This window comes from Lissotriton helveticus, chromosome 3_1 (assembly GCF_964261635.1).
Source record: "Lissotriton helveticus chromosome 3_1, aLisHel1.1, whole genome shotgun sequence".
NCBI lineage: Eukaryota > Metazoa > Chordata > Amphibia > Caudata > Salamandridae > Lissotriton > Lissotriton helveticus.
Genome location: NC_136061.1, coordinates 804,788,297 through 804,809,317, shown reverse-complemented (window position 1 = coordinate 804,809,317; position 21,021 = coordinate 804,788,297). Strand labels below are relative to the sequence as shown.

Below are 21,021 nucleotides of genomic sequence, written 5' to 3'. Positions count from 1 at the left end.
GATGGTTCATTTTCAGGTTCAGAGTTTGTGTCTCCTGCTTGGGTTAGACGCTTGTTCTCAAATGGTAGTTTTGACTCCTTGGGATAATTTTTCCCCATGGTGCAGAGTGTGGGAAGCGGGTAGGCCAGATGAAGTGGTGCGCACAAAATTGCTGTGCTGATGCTGCTGCAAGATGTTGCGTCTACAGGAGGGGGGCACCAAGACAGCCGTAGTTCTAGGCCTGTTCACAGGCTGAAAAGCACTCAAGGGGCCAAGCTGGGGCCGCTGGAGTACCATCAAAGAAGGGGAAACAGACGCACAGCAACCCTAGGGGCGACAGAAGGCAACACCACCCAAGGTACCACACTTGACCCCAATCCGGCTCCTCCACAGCTCCTGCTCAGCACCCCTCAATGCTATGCCCCAGGGCCTGCGTAGTCCTGACCAGATTCAGAGCAGGCACGCAGCTCGCTGTGTCAAGGGATCACCTTGCGGCAGTCACCACAGACGGCAGAGCCCCTACCAGCCAGTACCTGGAATGAAAGGAGCTAGGGCCCACTGCCTACACACTTGGTCACAGATCTGTTCGTCTGGGCCTCCCAGCTCCACCACAGGCGTGTGTATGGTAGTGTACGATGGCCGTTACTCCACCTGGCCCAACCGAGGCAGCCGCCGGCTCCCTTGCAGTCTCTTATGCAGAGTGCGCTGGCTCCTGCTGTGACGTCCGCCGCACCCACTGAAGTCCGGCAGGACCCTGCAGTTAAATGGTGCCCTCCTGGGCACGCCTCAGGGGCACACCAATGATAAGAGCAGCCAGGGCCTCTGTCAGCTTCCACACAGGCCGCGATGACTTCCAAGCAGCAGCACGGACCGACGGCGTGCTCCTCAGGGCTCTGCAACTATGCCGATCCACCCGGTGCCTCTTCCTCATGGGTGCGGACGGAATGCGAGGGTTCTCAACCAAGGGGCAGACGCAGCGGACAATGCTGTGGCCAGCTGGATGGGTGCAGGAATGGGAGGCCACGCTATGGACGCCTCAGCCCGGGTACTTCCTGGCCACCAGATCACTCCGCTATGCGATAGTCGTAGCCGCAGTTCTGTTTTGCCATTCTGCCCAAAAGAGGCATGGGCATGCTCCGTGTATTGCGCAGGATTGAACACAGCAGGGCAGGATGTGCAGGCACCTCGTTGTCTCGAGGATGATGCAGGATAATGTGCCCGGCCATCATAGCCCTTTCAGAAGGCGGTCATCTTGCTGCTCGGCCTAGCCATGCCCCACAGTTCAGTTCTATTTACTCTGTCCTGCTTTGCTAACAATCACCAAAAATAAATATTCTAGATTGTAGCATTCTTTGATGATGTCTTCAGGGGTTTGAGATGTATTGTGACATCATTCAGTGGATGCCCCTTTTAAATGTTTTAGAGTGGTGTTAAACAGCTAGTGAACATTCAGTGCACCTCTTTTCTACGAGTTGTAACCATAGACCTTTGGCAAAATAGTTGACTTGTCAACTGTAGTTACATCTAGATGATGTTCTTGCCATTGCTTACTATGCCATGTCTTCCCATTATTTCTTTGCCAACCTCCCTGTAGACTAAAGATTTATGTAATGCCACATTTAAAAACTGAGATTTTTTGAGGTCTCACGGATGGAGGTTACAACCACTAGATGACATACAGTGTGCTTTAAAAAATATTTCTTTTTATTAAGCTTTACCTATTTCAATATCACTGACCAGGAGCCGGGTTATCTTTGTCTGAGTCTTCGGCTGTAATCTTAAAACAACCCCCTCTGCTGTCGTATGGACCTTTGTTAGTCAAGGACAAGTAAAAAGAAGCAATCATCTGCACAAACCTTCAGATTAAAAATCATTAAATTACTTTTGTATAGTTAATAAAGAGAATTTGTGTGAGTTGAAGGGTTTTATTAATCAATCTTCTAAAGATAGTTATATACTCAATACACATTGGTTTTGGACATCAGCATTCAAAATTAATGTAATCTAATAATTGATATTTCAATATAAGGAAAAATAAAATTTTGGGTAAAATGACAGTTAATATTATAATACTACAGCAATCGTGTACCAAAATGGACATTTCTGATCTAAATTAAATTGGAGTAGGATAGAATAAGGAGTTCAAATACCCAATTGTAAGAAAGTGGCTCTGTATATACTGGACTTAACTAAGGTACAGTGTACACAGAGTCCACAGTCCCCAGAGGTTTGGCAGAGGCTAAAGTTAGATATAACCTTACTCTCTAAAGTGGTAGCTTGGTCGAGCAGTAAGGCAGTATCAGAAGACAGTGCAAAGCATTTGTTGTACACAATCAGTCAGCAAATGGTTTCACACACTCAAGAACTGAACTCTAGGCCAATTGTTTTGTATCAAAAATATATAGGGCCAGATGTAGGTAAATAGTATTTACCGATTCTAAAATACTGAATTTTACCGAATCGGTATTTCAGAATCGGTAAATGGAATGTAGGAAATAGGGGCCAGATGTAGGTAAATAGTATTTACCGATTCTAAAATACCAAATTTTACCGAATCGGTATTTCAGAATCGGTAAATGGAATGTAGGAAAAAAATCGGTAATATTTACCGATTCGGTAAAATTCGGTATCGGAGACTCGGTATTTACCGAATCGGTATTTACCTAATCGGTATTTATCGAATCGGTATTCCCCATTCATTCCTATGGGCCTTTTTGGCCATAGGATTGAATGGGAAATACCGATTCGGTAAATACCGATTCGGTAAATACCGAATCAGAAAAAAAAACACAAAAGTGAAACATATGAAGGCAGCCAATCAGGTGCAAACACACTCCCCCTTCCTACCAGGAAGTGCCTACCCAGGCAGCTGCAACTAATTAGAAGGTTCTGGAGAGGCAGTCAGAGCTGAGCAGGGTCACAGAGCAGCAGGGAGAGTTTTTTGTAACTTTACAAACTGAAAAATGGCAAGCAGCAGATAAAGCCAAAAGCTAGACAGGAAGAGGAAAATCAAGTTCAGCAGCATGGAGCTGCAGGTACTTGTCGAGGAGGTAGTGAGGGTGCACAACAAACTTTTTGGCAGGCAATCCCTCACTGTGGCCGAGTCTGCCAAAAGAAAAATCTGGCTGGCAATTGTTGAGAAAGTGAATGCTGTGGGAGTCACAACCAGGAACACTGAGGACCTTAAAAAAAGATTCTATGACCTCAGGAGCCTCACCAAGAGGAAAATGGCTGAAATCCACAAGCAGGCAGGCCTAACCGGTGGAGGCAGGAACACAGCCCCCCCCCCCCTGACTGACCTGGAGGAGTTGGTGGCCTCAACCATTGAGGCAGCCAGCGTCTGCGGACTGGGAGATGTGGACAGCTCAGCCAGAGGTGCAACAATAAAAGGTAAGACGCATGCGCAGCATGACACCCCATACCAACCTGCTTCCCTTTACCTTTTGTGGACAAGCAAACCCCAGTCCAGTACTGCTAGCACTATACAGGAGCAATGCATTATGGGAAATGTAGTCAGCAAATGTAAGACCATGTGTAACAGCGCAGACATCAGCAAGTTAGTGAAATGATTGCAGATAAATGAAAGTGAAATATGTAAATCATTTATTGTAGTGACCGTGACACAGTAGCACTCAGTTAATATACGCTCATTTATACCTAGGGGCCAAATCACGCAGTCGACCCACTGACACAGAAGGGACTGCACCAGAGAGGGAGGAGAGTGAGGAAGCAGGTCCAAGCCGAGTCAAGTCTCGCAGGACAAAGGTGACACAACTGGCATGTCCCTGGAAGATGACACTGTACTGACCTCAGAGTTGCTGCACTCCCCACAGCTTTCCCAATCCCCTCACTTGCAATTCTCACCAGAAATGTCACCATCTCTGCTCCAGTCCACTCCTGTAACCCCACCAGCCAGGAGGCGTGTTGTGGCCCCACTATTATCAATGGAGGCAGCAGAGGGTGAGGGGGAGGCTGAAGACACTGTGGATGAGAGTTCAACAGCACTGCAGTCCACAAATGAGATGGGCCCTTCTCGCAGAAGACAACGCAGACTCAGCAGTGCAGGTGGACGTGGTGAGGGCTGTGTTCCGTGGGCTGGAGTGGAACATGGTGCGCATTCAAAGGATGCAGGGCAAATCAATCCAAGCCTGCCAACACCAAATCAGAGCCCTGAATGTGCACATAGGAGACATAGAGAAGGGCATGAGAGATATAGTGGAGGCGAATAAAGGAGTATCCCAAACAAATAGGGACATTGCAGCAGGGATGCAGCAGATGAGCCAATCAGTAACGCAGCTATGCTCTAAAATTGACAGTGTGTCACACACATGGCGCAGGGATGCCCGTGCCCAGAATACGGCCATCAATCGCTTGGTCACTGCCACATCCCTGCTATGCAGGAGAGGCATAAATATGCAGGAGGCATTGACGCAGAATACAACTGAGGTCACCAGGGGCATGGCCAGAATGACCAGTGCTCTAGAGGCAATGTTGATATCCCACACAGCACAGAATCCTGCCCTGGACGTGGCAGAGGGTGAAGACACAAGTAGCCGGAGCAGCATAGCCAGCTCTAATGTGGAGACACGGAGGAGTACCAGGCACCAAGCTGAGGCTGCAGGGCACGCTGAACAAAGCGAAAAACATCCAAGTGGCTCAGGGAAGCGCGGGTGCAAGTGACATTACCGTTCATGGGTGAAGTAACCCGGGACATACAGTCCCCACGTGTATATTTTTTTATGTTGCACTTACTTGTTTAAACGTTGTGGCACCATTAAAATACATTGGTCCCATACACAAACTGTCTGTGTCTCATTACTTACTCAGAAATAGTTGTGTGTAATCTCCTCATGTCTGTATCTGCCATCACTTGGTGTTGACACTCCAGCAGGTTGTGGTTCAGGCACAGCAACCTCGTCGTCATGATCCTCAAAGTCTGACAACTCCACCTCTGTGCCCTTCTTCATGGCAAGGTTGTGCAACATGGCACAGGCAGCAATGATTTTACAGCAGGTGATGGGGGTATACTGCCGGGCACTTCCACTCTTATGCAGGCACCTGAACCTGCTCTTCCATATACCAAAGGTACGCTCCACAATATTTCTTGTGCTCTTGTGGGCCCTGTTATATCTCCTTTGTCTGGGTGTTGAGGGGTGGAGGTAGGGGGTGAGGATGAAGGAGCGGAGGGCATATGCACTGTCCCCTAAAAGGAAATGGGAGTACATTACTCACATGCATACATGTACTTCTTTCTTCAATAGGTGTTAATGGGGTCGCACACTGTGTCTTACCTAGCAGGTATCCTTCACCAAATTCCCCTGCTGTCAGCCTTGCATAGATACCGCTGTTTTGAAATATGAAGGAGTCGTGGGTACTCCCAGGAAATTTTGTCACAAGGTCAGTGATGGCGCACTTGGCATTGCAGATCACCTGCACATTGATGGTGTGGGTGGACTTTCTATTCCTATATATGTATTCGGTGGCAGCAGGGGGACAAATGGGAATGTGGGTGCCATCAATGCAGCCAATGATATTGGGGAAATGCGCCATCAGATAAAAGTCAGTTTTTGTTTGGAGCAGTTCAGCATGGGTTTCAGGGAAAGTTATATACTGGTCCATCCTCTGTACCATGGCGTCAAGGAATTTATTGAAAAAGCGTGACAGGCTGCTCTGGGTCACCCCACCTACCGCAGCAACCACACTCTGGTAACTCCCAGATGCAAGCAGGTGTAGGCTGCACAGCACCTGCACGTGGGGTGGAATGGCGTGCGCCCTTGGGGTAGTGTGCTCCAACAGTGGGTCGACGTCCCTGATGAGGCCCAAGATGGTGTCTGAGTCCAACCTGTACCTCTGGAGAATCTCTGGCTCTGTGAGTGTGAACATGGTGATCCTCTGTCTGTAGACCAGCTCCTGTCTCAGCCATTCTCTCTCTCCTTCCTCCTGTAGCCGTAGCCGCCTTGCAATGACATAGAATGCCGCCATTGTGAAAAAAGTATTGCATTTTGGGTCCTTTTTTATAGGCTGCACCTGGTTACCACCTGATTTCAATCCATGGTAAATACAGACTCTTAAATACGGAATTTCAAGCAAATTCGGTATTTAAGAGCTTACCTACATCTCAATATTCAATTTTACCACTTCTTATTTACCGAATCTGTATATTTACCGATTCGGTAAATTCACCGAATCGGTAAAATTACCGATTGAATCACAAACTATTGCGATTCGGTAAAATTACTGAATCAGTAAATTTACCGATTCTGAATGTTTACCGATTCGGTAACTTTACCGATTCGGTAAATTTACCGATTCGGACGATTTTCAGTCCCCTACATCCCAAAAGCACAATACCGGTCGGAAATGGCTGAAAATCGGTATTTTCGTCCGTTTTCGACCGGTATTGGGCTACCTACATCTGGCCCATAGTTGTTTTTATTGTACAACCAACAAGTTATCAAAATATACTTTCTCAGAATGAGTTACTTTAGGTAAATACTTTTCAAATAGGCAATAGACTTTTTTATTATAATAGTTACAATTGTTGCAATAGGCAACACAATGCAACATTGAGCTCAATTGTAATTTCTAGATAAATGCAATTAGTTACTTTATAGATTACTTTTCTAACCACAGGACTGGATCCTAGATTCAGTCCTGGGACATCTCCTGTAAACAGTTGAGTAAAAGCGTTTTGGTTACAGTAGTGATTTTAAGGAATATTATTGTATTTTAAAAGTTGACAGAAACTTTTTCACATAGAATCACCAATGTTATCCTATGAGAGGAAATTCACTTAGCAGGTAAGTACTGTTATCGTTACTTTTTCTTACTCACTGTTAGATCCTGGATCCAGCACTGGTGTATCTCCTGTAAACAATTGAAAGAATGCGTTTAAGTCAAACAGGTGGTTTTTAAGGAATATTTGTATTTTTTGAAGATCAACACAGAAACTTTCCTGGTGAAAACCAGACAATGGATTTCATTACAAGACCGGAGGCTACATTATGCAATAACTTTTATTGCTCCCAGGACATGCAGCCCTTTAAAGTGTAACAACAAACATCATAAAGAAACATTCCATAGCAACAACAAAGCACCATGACGACCAGCTATCTTCCTCTTTAATTCGCTGCCCACGGACAGTTAAGTACAACTTCTTCTTGTCTCTCATGACTTTCTGTTTTTTGGGATATTTAAGCTGGTTTATTTGCCTCTTTTGGCATTGTTTTAATCATTTTCATATGTTTTTCGTATTTAAAGGAAGAGATGAACTTTCATAGCCCTTTTCTTGTGATTTCTTGTCACTAGTTATGCCTTTAGTCAAGTTACTTAGCTTCCTTGTGTGTTTCTTTATGTATATAATAAGGTAAGTTTTCCCTACCTTACTCGGACACCCTTCCAATTTTCGGTTGGGTCCTTTTCTTTTCCTCTCTTCCCCTTCGCCCTATTAACCTTTCGAGTTTTTTGGCCCTTAAATTAATTATTTCAGCTGGCGCTCTCCAGCGGGGACCTGCTTGATTATAAGTTTAAAAAAAAAAAAAAGGAGGAGACAGATTATTTTGAACAGATTACCTTTTTATTTATTTGGTATTCTATTTTGTTACATTATGTCACAGGGGGATTCCTCCTCTGTTAATGATCACCCCCTTACTCAAGCCTCCCTTATGAGTCTCTTTGAGAGGCAATTGAAGTGTTCCGTAAATGAAGCTATTGACGCGGCTCTTAATAAGAGGAAAAGGGACACTCCTGATGAGCCAACGGTCTTTTCATCGGATGATGATGAGGTGGACCCTCTCCCCTCTAAGAGCGGTAAGGCTGTAAAAAAGTCTAAACATATTGAGCCTCAAAACCTTACAAGGGGAACGTCTGATAAAGTTTTATCTATTGGTAGCCTTTGCGCTACAAGTGATGCAGGTGTCCCGAGCGGCATAAAGAGATCGAGCGGCCTTAATGGCGCAAAGAGCACAGGTGTCCCTTGCGGCACGCAGAGATTGGGTGTCCATCGCGGCACAATTGACCTCGTCAATGATGATGACGATTATTTGTCCCCATGGGATTTGGATGAGGGGGTTGATGAGTACATATTTGATCCTCAAGAAAAGTTTGAGGACGACCTCCTTGATGAGGACCTGGCTCAATCTTCTACTAATTTTGAAACTATTAAAGACCCATCAGGCAATGAGATGTTTAATCCCTCTAAGATCACCCATCCTAGAGGTTCAGATTGGTGGCCTTTGGACCACGTCTCTCAGTTTATTAAGGCCTGGATTGGCAAACCACTTGAAAAGGATTTGCATAACCTTATGAAATCTGAATGCCCAAAACCCTTTTTAGATAACAAAGCGGGATCAACTCCTAATCTTGATCCTGAACTTTTGACCTTCTTGTTTAAAACTGGGAGAGATCCTCGCAAAGGCCTGGAACGCTGCCTTAAGCAGTGTCAGGATAAACTTTTGGACACCCTCGGTCCTTTGGCTAGGATCCTTGACATGGCTGAAGAGGCCTCCATGCATGGCACTCCAGTTGACACTGAACTTCTTAGAGGCTGGAGCCAGCGTGCCATCTGCCTTTTGGGAAACGCTAACGCTAACCTTACCTCAGAGAGGAGGACAGCGATTCTAATGCGTATGAATCCCAAGTTTGGGGATTTGGCCAACAAAGACGTGCAAGGGGATCCCATTGGTCTTCTCTTCGGAGAGGCCTTTATTAAGTCTCTTGGGAAATATGTATCTACCTTTGCAGCTTTTAACAAAGCACAGACAAATATGAGACACATGTTTGGCGGAAGATTTTTTGGAAGGGTCGGCAGGGGAGGATCGGGTGTCGCCCGTGGTTATAACAGATCCTATTACCACCAGAATCAGCGTGGCTACTCAAGGAACTACCGGGGAAACGGCAATTTCTTTCCCCAAAGAGGCCGGAACAATCGTAACAGAGGTGGAACCGGTCGTGGAAGATTCCAATCCCAAGGACAAGGACAAGGTAAGGTTTCCTCTTCTTGGTTCTTCCCTTCCAAAGGTAGGCGGAAGACTCTCCCTCTTCAGTCACGTTTGGCCTTCTATAACAAATGATGCTTGGGTTTTGGAGACTGTGCGGGGATTCAAGATAGACTTCATATCGATTCCTTTTCAGGCCAAACAACCCAGGGAGCTTTCACTGGACCAAGAACAGTCAGTTTTTGGTGGATGCAGAGGTGAATCAAATGTTAGAGAAAGGTGCGATCCGCATCGTCCAAAATTCTGGTCAGGGTTTTGTGAGTACAATCTTCTTGGTGAAGAAAAAAGAAAAGGGCTGTTGGCGTCCTGTAATACACCTGAAGGAACTGAACTCTTTCCATGTTTATCGCCATTTCAAAATGGAGGGTATACTCCTCCTGAGGGATCTTCTTCAGAAAGGAGATTGGCTCATAAAATTGGATCTCAAGGACGCTTACTTTGCAATCCCTATGGATCCTTTTTCTCAGAGGTTCCTGAGGTTCGTTTGGAGGAATGTAACTTACCAGTTCCAATGTCTCCCTTTCGGCCTATCTTCGGCCCCTTGGTGTTTCACCAAGGTGCTCAGGCCTGTAGTCACCTCTTTAAGAAGAAGAGGGGTTCGCCTTATTATCTATCTGGACGACATCTTACTGATGTCCCAATACAAGGAGGAACTCCTGTCCCACATGGACTGGACTGTGGGTCTCTTGGAGAGTCTTTGCTTTATTATCAACATGGAAAAGTCTATTATGACGCCTTCACAGAATCTGGAATTTCTAGGTTTCCAGGTGGACATAACCCTAACCCAGTTACAACTTCCCAAAAAGAAACTAACAAAAATAAAGAAGGGAGTTTCTTATATCTTATCCAAGGACCAGGTAAGTTTGAGAGAATTAGCAAGAATAGTGGGTCTTTTATCTTCATCCATTCAAGCTATTTCTCCTGGCCCTCTTCACTACAGGGCCTTACAGAGACTCAAAGCTTCAGTTCTGAGGAGGGGTCTTTGGTACTCAGACGTAGTTCCCCTGTCCCAAGATGCTCAAGAGGACCTTCTATGGTGGCGAAACAACTTATACAGTTGGAATGGAAAGGCAATTTTCGGGAATACCGCGAGTTTAGTCTTGGAATCCGACGCGAGTAATCTTGGTTGGGGTGCCAGACTTGGAGAGGTGGAAACTGGGGGGAAATGGTCGAGGGAAGAGATAACCCTTCACATAAATTCTCTAGAGATGTTAGCGTGCTTGAATGCCCTGATGAGCTTCGAGTCTATCCTCCCAAACAATGTGGTCCTGATCAAGCTAGACAATTTCTCAGCCGTTACTTATATCAATCGGCTAGGGGGAGCAAGGTCGAAACCTCTAGCGGATCTTGCAGAGAAGATTTGGTATTTCTGCTGGGATCACAAGATTTCTCTGAGAGCCGAGTTTATTCCGGGTTTTCTAAACACGAGGGCGGACTAGAATTCGAGGTTTCTGAGAGACTCCAGCGACTGGAAACTGAATCCTTCAGTGTTCCAGAAAATTTCGATGCTTGGGAACCTTTCGAAGTAGACCTTTTTGCAAGCAGACTTACCTTTCAGGTAAATCGCTTCTTCAGTTGGAGGCCGGACCCCTTAGCCTTAGCAGTGGACGGTCTTCTCCAACCTTGGAAGTCCCTGATCTCCTATGCCTTCCCTCCCTTTGCCCTAATTCAGAGAGTTCTCTCGAAAGTTCGAAGAGCGCTTTGCCAAACTGTTCTAATTACTCCCTTTTGGAGTTCTCAGATTTGGTTCCCAGGGGTGATGGAATTAACAATAGATTTTCCTCGCCTTATCCCCGGAAGTTTGGATCTTCTTAAGGGTCCCGATGGAGAGTTTCATCCTCTTCTCTTAGAAGACAAAATGGACCTTCTTGTCTGGAAGATTTCAGGGGTTCGGGAAGATACTCTGACCTTTCAGGAGAGGCTAAAGATCTTTTGGATGAGTCATGGGCTCCGGGAAAAAGGAGAAGATATATTGGTTCCTGGAAAAAGTGGTGTAGTTGGTGCTTGGAACGGGATTTGGATCCCGTGGCTGCTCCTCATGTAGAGGTGGCAAATTTTCTTGCAGATCTTTTTAGGTCTGGACTTTCTTATAGAACAGTTAATTGTTACAGATCTGCAATTTCTGCAGATCACTCTCTATCGAATGATTTTTCTATTGGCACTGATCCTCTAGTTCGTAGAGTTATGAAAGGTATAAGACTCAAACGTCCTCCTAAGGCTAAGTGTAATTCTTTATGGAATGTTAACCTTGTTTTTGATCTTTTTACCTCATGGCCTGATAACCTTTTTCTTTCCAGGAAACAGCTTTCTATTAAGTTAGCTACACTCCTTTGTCTGATTTCTTTTAGACGTGTTTCTGATGTTAAGGCTTTAGAAATTTGTAATAGAATGTATTCTCCTGATGGTGTGTTGTTTGAAATTTGGAAAAGAACTAAAAGTATGTCTGAAAATATTTTTTATCCTTACTTTTTGGATTGTCCCAAGCTTTGAGTTGTTAACTGTATCAAAGCATACGAGCAAAAGATGAGTGTTCTAAGACCTTTAAATGAAAATCAGTTACTGATTTTGTATGGTAAACCCTTTCGGGCAGTCTCTTCTGCTACAATTTCGAGATGGGTGGGAACTGTTATGTTTGAAGCTGGCATTGACTTATCCAAATTTGGTGCTTACTCTTCTCGAGGGGCTATGGCTAGCAAGGTTTTTTGGAATGAAATGAAATGAAAAGCATATTTATAAAGCGCTAGCAGCTGCCCTGAGGCGTCTAGGCGCTAAAATTACCATCAGTGCTCAAAAGAAAAAGGAGGGGTGAGTCAACTATTGATTGAATAAAAGAGTTTTAAGTTTGTTGCGGAAACTCAGGAGGTTTGAGTCTGCTCTAAGAGGAAGTGGTAGAGTGTTCCATATTTTCGGGGCCTTATATGCGAAGGATCGACCTCCGGCCCTCGCTCTATAGATTCTTGGGATTTGGGCTAGAAAGGCATGTGAGGATCGGAGAGCTTTGGAGGGTTCGTATGGCGATACCAGCGAGTGGTTGATCTCTGGCCCAGTTTCCAGTACGCCTGATGATGTGCAATGCACAGAGATTTAAATTTGACTCTCTCCCTAATGGGGAGCTAATGTAATGCTTTTAGGCCAGTTTTTATTGAAGTTCTCCGAGGGGTACCAAGTAGGGTGCGAGCAGCACAATTCTGGGTGCGTTGTAATTTTTGTAAGGTGTATTCCGGTGCCCCAAGGTACAGAGCATTGTTAAAATCTAGGTGGGATTGAATTAGGCCCTGAATGATTATCTGTCTTGCCTCAAAGGGGAGGAGTGGTAGGATTTTTTTTACCATCCTTAAGAGGCCGAAACAGGTCGCAGAGACTTTAGTTGCCTGCATGTCGAAGGTCAGCGATTTATCTATCCACACCCCCAGGCTTTTGATGTTGTCTCTGGGGGTGGGAGCTGTGCCCATGCTTAGAGGCCATGACATCTCCAAAGTGGAGAGAGTTGAAGGGCCAAGAAGCATCAGCTCAGTTTTGTCATCGTTGAGCTTCAGACATGATTTAGTCATCCAACTCTTGACATGCTCGAGACAAGTTGTTAAGAATACCACATCCGGCATATGTTCCTCCAACAACAACAACATCTCCAGACTGTGCTTGACAAGAGATCGACAGTTAAGAAGAAACATTTGGTAGTCCTTAGAATCCCGTTGAGTGAGGTGGTCAGTTAGCTCCAGTTTACAGTGAGGGCATATATGAGGGATTTCTAGAGGGGGGAAGTGATGAAGGCAGCCAGCGGGAATGGGAGGACAAGATCGAAATAGGGAGTCCTTGTTGTATACTAGTCTTTGTGATTGAGGACAACCAGGGGGGGTGGCCCCTGGTCCCGGACGGGCGCAGACGGGCTTGCCTTTGGCTCGCCGCCGGCGCGCCCGCTGCGCCCGCCCGCTGCGCGGACGAGATGACATAGGGAATTTATAGGGTGTTTAGGAGGGTGGGAGGCGTCCTGCAGCTAGAATGTAATCCCTTACCCCTCTCAATATGGCGGCTCTCAGTGGCGGTAAGCCCTATTTCGATCTCTCTGCGCCAGCTCCTACTCGGCTGCGCAGGAATCGGTAAGGCGGTTTTTCCAGGCTGACAAGTACTCTAAAAGTTCTAACAAGTAAGGACTCTAATTGCGAACATGCGGCGATTTAAAATGTCAAACTGACAGTGATAAAGAAAACAAAGTAAATAAAGTAGCAAAGTAGCTGAAAGAACCCCCGGCTTCCGCCTCAGGGGAGAAATAAAGCAGCACGGTAGCAATCAAATGGTGGTTCTATTTCAGATATCCTCAAGGCAGCAGATTGGTGTAATGCCTCCACCTTTGTTAAGTTTTATCTTAAACCTGTCGAACATGTAAGTAATGTGGCTTTACAGAGCTTTAAACATGCATAATGTAGCCTCCGGTCTTGTAATGAAATGACGATTCTCCAATTATCATGCTGAGAGAATCTTGATTTCATTAAAGACAACGGAGGCTGACATTATCCCCCCCACCACTCCCTGGTGGTTGATTTGTTTATTCTGTGTTTTTTTTCATATTTACAGGATGTCTTACATCTTTAATCCTTGCCTGCTTTTATGTTTTCTTTTATCAGTCTTTACCATAAATTTCTTTCTTCCATTTCAGAATCTTCATAATTATAAAAGAATCTATGGAACATGTACTTTGGAAGAAGTAGTTTTATTCGTTTGCAGCTCTAAGAGGAAGATAGCTGGTCGTCATGGTGCTTTTTTGTTGCTATGGAATGTTTCTTTATGATGTTTGTTGTTACACTTTAAAGGGCTGCATGTCCTGGGAGCAATAAAAGTTATTTCATAATGTCAGCCTCCGTTGTCTTTAATGAAATCAAGATTCTCTCAGCATGATAATTGGAGAATCGTCATTCCTATGGAAGGAAATTTAAGTTACTGGTAAGTACGATTAAAATTACTTTTCAGGTTAAGTGCTGGGCTAAAATATGCAGCCCTGGGTTGTCTTTTGATAACAGGTGAGTAATTCGGAATTCGTTGTTCGGCTTATTTTAGATGAATATTTTAAAGTTTCAAAACTCCACACTTAGAAGAAATTCTGAGTGAAACCAGTCAATGTTACCCTATGGAAGAAAAGTAAGTTATTGGCTTTGGGGTAAGTTCTCAACTGGCAGAGTTAAGGTTCTGGGCATAGACCCAGGGTCTCCCAGGGTGAAGTAGGTACAGTTGGTACACCCTCAGCGGCACAGGGGCAGTCGGGTGTAGAGGTGGTTAGGCCCAATGTTATCCAATGAGAGGCAGGGGGCCTGTTGTTGGTGGCTGCTGGCTAGCAGGCCAGGCGGCTGTGGGAGCTGGGCTCCTGGTCACTTGTTCAGGGCAAATGGGGAAGTGGATTAGGACATAGGATGCACTGCCAGGGCCACTCGGGCGGCTGGGTGCAGGGTGCTTTTGAGCCGTCGGATGCTCGATGTTAGTCAATGGAGATCTTGGAAGGTGAACAAAGGCTGCAGGCTCGGGGACGGAGACTCTTCAGGAGTGACCAACACTTTGAGGGGTAAGTTGGGATCTTGGAGGATAGGTAAACACCCAGGAGTTGGGCACATGGGGCCCGGGGCGCCAGGTGCAGGGGTGTCTTTTGACTTCGGGAAATCTTACCCTCAGCTGATCGCGGATGGAGGGGTCTTCTGTTCTGAGACTGCAGGGGTCCTCTGGGCGGTCGAGGAGGGTCCTTGGCCACTGGATTTCAGGTCACAATCACTGGGAGGACGTCCTTAGGGTCTTTGTCCACTCAGGCTCGGGGGGTGCAGAGTGGGCTGGATTTGCGGTTCCTGGCTGGCACCAGGGGTATTGCTGTTTGAGCAGAACCACTGCTCATGGGAGCCCCAGTCTTTAAGAGGTTCAAGGCAGGCAGGTCCTCCAGGGTTTTCAAGATTGCTGTCTGCAGGAGACACTGGGATTTAACAGAAGCAGGTTCAAGGATCAACAGGCCTGTAGGGCTGGGACCAAGTCAGGTGGTGTCGTCCACTTGTTAGTAGCTGCACGGCAGGCCTTCCTCTTCTTGATCTTCTTTCTTGTTTTCAAATCGGATCTGAGGAAGGAAGGTTCAGGGTGCCCCTAAATACTAAATTGAGGGGCGTTACAGGTAGGGCAAGGGCAGGGACCAATAGGTCCCTGTCCTGGGGTGAATACACCCCCTATCCTGCTCCTCTCCTGTGGGAGGGGAGCAGGAGCCTATCTATGATTGGGCAGAGCTCCCCATCCTCAAGATGGTGAGAGCCCAGACATGTGCTTCACATCGCCTCCCCCACCTGAGGGGTGGGTTTGGCAGAGGCTGGCACACCCCCTTTCCTTCTTTCGGGTTTCCCGCCAGTCTTCCCGCCAGAGTGGGGGTCAGAACTGGTGGGGGCCAGTTGCTGAGTACAGAAAGTGGCCTGGAGAAGCTCACAAAATGCGGTATGCCTTTGAAGCTTCCCCTGCCCATCTTGGGGAAGGAGACCTAGCACCTCGCCCAGAACGTGCATTGTTGCAGGCCCTGGAGAGCGGATGGCTCTCTACCCTGGGGGCCAGCAACATGTATGCTGTGTGGCAGCCTAGGCAGCCTCTCAGACAAGGCGTGGATTGTAGGTTATGTTCAGGGGGCGATTCTAAGTTGCCCTCTGTAGTGCATTTGGCATAAAATCCCACACTGGCATCAGTGTGGGTTTAATGTGCTGAGAAGTTTAATATCAAACTTCTCAGTCTTCAGTGTAGCCATCATGGTGCTGTGGACTTTGTAATGACAACCTCAAAGCGCCATATAATCTTAATGGCATGACTGCACTTACACTGCCCAGGAATGGCCCTGGGTACTGTAGGGGCACAGGGTTCATGCACCTGTGCCCACACCACTGGCATAGTGCACCCAGCTAGAGGGGTGACTGATGTATGTCAGGGCAGTGTGTTTGTGGGCATGGCACACGGATGTGTGCCATGTCGACTCTTTGTTTAGTTCTGCACCAGGACACTCAGCCTGCAAAGGCAGTGTGTGGCTGTTAAGCTACAGGGCCACTAAGGGTGGCACAATAAGTGCTGCAGCCCTTAGGGGTCTTCTCTAGTCACAATGCCCTGGGTACCTAGGGTACCATTTACCAGGGCTGACATGTGGCCAGAGATGCCAATTGGGTTTAGGCTTTAGTACAGTTTATAGGGAAGGAACACAGACCCTGGGTACCTAATTGGCAGGGACCCAGGGCACACCAAGGAAAAGTGCATCAGTTATCAGGCAAAAGGTGGGGGGAGGTACTGCAACAGAACCCAGTTCCTTACACCAATAAAGAGTTCTAATAAGAGAATCAATGTCTAAGCATACAACTTTTGCATATTAAGCTGGAAAGTATTCTTAGCTATAAATCAGCAGACATCAGAGAATAGGCTAAGCAGCATCCCATGTAGAGGGGTATAGTCTAAAAAAAACTCTGAGTTGAGTCGCAAGCAAATCAGAGTGAAATAAACCCCCTTCTAAAAGAGAAACTCACAGAAGCTTAAAAAAAAGCTCTCCCTACTTCAGAAACACACAATAATATAACCCCACAATATTCTAGATGTCATTCTGTTTCTTTTCTTCACTCACTGCGTCCAATAAGATTGTAGTAAACTCCTGGTAATTGGTTAACTCACCATCTTCTCACATCTGCACAATGAACTACAGACACAAGCGCTTGAAAAGATAATTCATCCAGATTATGCAGTTTAGACAGTTCTTCTCATGAATCATACTTCGTGTTACATCCTCTCCTCCCAAAGAGAACCTCACTACCAGTTATCTAATACAAAACGAATGCCTATTTACTAGCTAATAGATGGCTTCTGGAACGTTACAGCACCTGTAACAAAAGAGAAAACATCTTGTGCAAATCAATTCAATATGAAAACAGGCTACAGTTTAAGCTACTGTTAATATGGCATGAGGAGTTAGGCTAACTTAAGTCAGTACTTATGTGATTTTACTTGTAGGCTTATAACATCAAACTATGATTACCTATTTCAAAGTTTACGTTTATTATACATACTATTTAAAAGTTTACTTTTGCACATTTTTAATAAAAATGAATTTCTATTTGCATATTGAATTCGCCCCTGCAATTTCTGTGAAAAGCTGAATTAAAAACTGCTGAAGACATGGCAGTGCTTAATTTGAGGGCGTGGTTGCCAGTGGGTGCCACAGGCACTAATTGTTTGGTACCTGCACTTATTTTGCTGCATTAGACATTGACCCAAAGCATGAGAGGGAAAAACCCACAAAACAGAAAGACAGAGGTAGAGAAAGATAGAAAGAAAGACTGTCATCACGGAAGAAACATGAAACCTGCCGGAGTGAAAAAAGGACAGGGGTGTCTGATAGCGGATCAAAAAGGCATGAGGGAGAGTTAAGACAACGCAGCTTTGTTATTTGTTATAGAGCTGGCCGTGGGCTTCTGAGCAGCGCTTTGGGCACCAGTACTTAATCTTTTACAAATTAAACACTGAGACACCGGTATTTTCCATATTCATATTGCCTGTAGAGTCAGTAAAAGGTGTAATAAAACATAGGTTGCTTTCATATACACCAATTAAATTGCCTTGTTGTATTAGTTGTGGTTTAAAAATACAAAGAGATATCTTTGAATCAATTCCTTTATATAGGCTTACCGAAAATATTTAATTTTTAATTGGATTTTACTGAAGTACATTTGATGTTCTATTTGTTATGATTATTCTGAAAACTGTATTTATTGAAAGCATGCAAGTGTTTTCATCCTTTGTTTCTCCTTTTTGAACTTTTTGTTTGGTGTTCTTTTAGTTTACTCATGACCAGATCTCAGGGAAAGATGTCCGACTTCTACGAATCAAAAAGGTAAACATGTTATTTTTGTATGTATTTATCCCTGTAACACTGTGTATGTGCCACACTTTTTCCTTCTCAAATTTATAATATTTATATGACAGTTGTGCCAGATTTATTGTTCGGCGGACGGATTAATGGCCATCATGGTGCCTGTTCTATACTCCTTTCACCTCACCAACATCCTGGTCAACAAAGTTTGAGTTGTCCACTGGCTCTGGGAACAACTCCTGTTTATTGACAGAAACTAGTGTTGCAGCAGGTCCCCTCAATATATTAAAAGGTTGACAGATGGTACAGGTAACCATGATAGCCGTCTGGAAAACGCGTCAAATGTTTTTTGTTTTCTAAAACAATCTCCTAGAGTGGGAGTTTGCTTTTGAAAAATATAAAACTAATGACTCCCACACCCTGGGTGTTATCTTCTATGGTGTGGGGATCATAATTCTTTTTTTCCGATCTCTTACCACCAGGTTTTTCCTTGTGATATACAGAAAAAAAGGCTTTACACTCTCAACCCTAATAGGGCGGACAGCCTAATGTCCTTTTTCTAGCAACCCCTACTCCATTGGGTCATTGAGCTCCTGTTGGTTTCATCATAGAAATACTGATGGCTGGCAAACTCTAAATGAGACAGATGGACCCTCAGTTTGGAAGACAGGGTACTCCATCATATTTGCGACCGAGTACCCTGTCCGGCAAACTCCAAATCAGTCCCTATATCAGAGACCTAAAACATACCTTCATTTTACCTGCTTGTTAAAATAGTTAATTTACTTACATTTATATCTCCAGATCATCTTCCATGCTGCAGTTTTGCCAAATCTGTAATTTTTTCCCAACACACAAGCAAGGCATTTGTGAAGCTGTTGGATTCATGGTGGCCTCACTGAATTGTTCTTCATGTGACTCTTTTCCTTGTTGTGATGTTTCTTTGGTTAGGGTCAGTCTTTCTGCTACCACTGGGGGCGGGGGGGGGGGGGGTGTAGTAACTCCCAGGGACAGTTCTGTGACTTTGCTATCTCATATTGACCTCTTGTTTGCACCCTGTTTTTTGTCTGAGGGCTGTGTCTGTCCCTAGCTTATTATCCTTCTCTGTCCTGTGTTTTTGGGGACACAAGCTTGTCTACATTCTATCCAGCTCCTTCTCGACAGGCCCCTCTTTGTCACAGCCTATCATTTTCTTTTTGACCTCTATATCAAATGTTCATGTCTTCTTTCCCATAATCACTGTTTTTAATTATAAGAGCAAATTGTGAGGCACTGTTATAGATCAAGAGCTAATCCACCTGTGCAGGATCTGCTGCTATACATTCACCAAATACCAAAAATGTCTCACATGAAAGCCCACTTAATAGCTTTAATGATCCTTATTTAAACTCCGGATAATGGTATTGAGAGGCTTTGAAAAAGGATTGCCTGTGTGTCTATCTTCATGAGAGAAGACACTCCACAGCTTGCACATTCTTGAGAAGTTATTCTCTATCCTTTATCATCGCTTTGCAATGGGACCAATGTGAAACAATATCACATTAGCTGGAAGCTGTGATACAGGCATAGAAAGAAGTCATTGAGAAAAATATATTGCCTCTATGTCAAGGCACGACAAATCAATAATCTGATAGTAGGCTTTTAAATAAACATATACATTGTGCACATACTGCCTTAATGGGACAAAAATAAGTATTTTTGTATTGGGCTATTTGATTCCCAACATTCACAGAATCTGCTGCCAGGTCCTAAGGCCTTATAGTGTAATGTGAGGTAGAAACACTAGCAAACAGATCTATAGTAAAATGAACAATAAAGCAACTTTTGGCAATAACAAAACCAATAACACAAACAGCCTTATTACATGTTTGGCAGTCTGACCACATAAACACCACAGCTGCGATCTCTAGAAGACCGCAGCACCAGCGTCCTTCGACTGCCATGTTACCTGTTTACCACAGTGCTCGCTGTGTGGCTACACAAATCTTGCGGCGGTGGGGATTACTTTTCCATGTGTATTTATGGTACAAAAAGGATGCCGGTGACGCAACATGGATTCGCTATGTCTCCTCTCGGTTCTCAGATATGTTTTCAGCCCAAAAGTTTTTAAGTGCCAAGTTTGGGATTTTGGTCCTGGGCACCTTTAGCATCGCTTCCAAGGGCCAAGGACCAGGGAGGCACCACTTGACGGGTTGGGACTCACTCAGGCGGGGTCCAGGTGCCGGTTCGAGATAGTTGGAGCCTTCTCTGTCCCTAGTCCCCAATCAGAAGGCCAGTCAACTAGGCCTTGGAGTCCCTCAGGAAGTCATTGGTTTGAGAAATGGAATAAGGCTCAAGCAGCAGGGTAGGCCTCTGAGAGTTCAGGGCAAGCTTCAGGCTACACAGTAATCCTGAGAGAACACTACTATCTGTGAAGGGCCCAAGGGAATATTTAAATACCTAGTGTGGATATACTCCCCCAATATATACTAGATACACTACAACAATATCCACGGGTCTATACAAACATGTGGGACCACACAAAGCCTCAGAACTGTACCAATGAGTCTATATATCTACAGGAGACTAATAAAGTAAAAATCATTTAATAGGACGGATTCCCATCACTCACCAATGGTGACATGCTTCATCATCTGGGTCTCCTCCCAGTGACACTAAGGGCTATACCCTTTCAAAAGGAAAGGGGAGCTCACAGTTGTTTTTTATCGCTATACAGATTGTAGTGATAGCTCTATGTTTGGACCTCATCACCCGAAATCACTCTGGGATAATTTACCTTTTGGTCAATTTCTTCGGGTGCGTAGAAATTGTTCCACTAAAGAGAGTTTTGAGATTCATGCTTCCATATTGTCCTCTCAATTACGCACAAGGAAGTACCACAAAAGACTTGTGCGTCATTCATTAAAATGGGCATTTAATAACAACAGGGAGGTTCGGGACCTAAACCTGACCTGTCTAGGCTTACATTTGTCACTACGTTTAGCACCATGTCCAACAGTATTCAAAAAAGTGTTCGCAAACACTGGTGGATACTGAATATACACAATGGATGCATTCCACCTCCCCTCTGTGCCTTCAAAAGGAGTTCTAACTTTCGAGATCATCTTGTACACACAAGATATGGTCCCACATGTTTGTATAGACCCATGGATATTGTTGTAGTGTATCCACAGAGTAATCCTTCCAGTTGAGCAAAGC

General features: G+C 44.9%; 1 protein-coding gene across 1 annotated transcript in view; it reads left to right on the top strand.

The window, feature by feature from the left end:
* Positions 1-21,021, top strand: part of USH1C (USH1 protein network component harmonin) — an 898,978-nt gene that overhangs the window by 769,653 nt on the left and 108,304 nt on the right. The window contains exon 17 of the mRNA XM_078681063.1: positions 17,791-17,844. Within this exon, the coding sequence (XP_078537189.1) occupies positions 17,791-17,844 (54 nt within the window). The remainder of the gene's footprint in view (positions 1-17,790; positions 17,845-21,021) is intronic.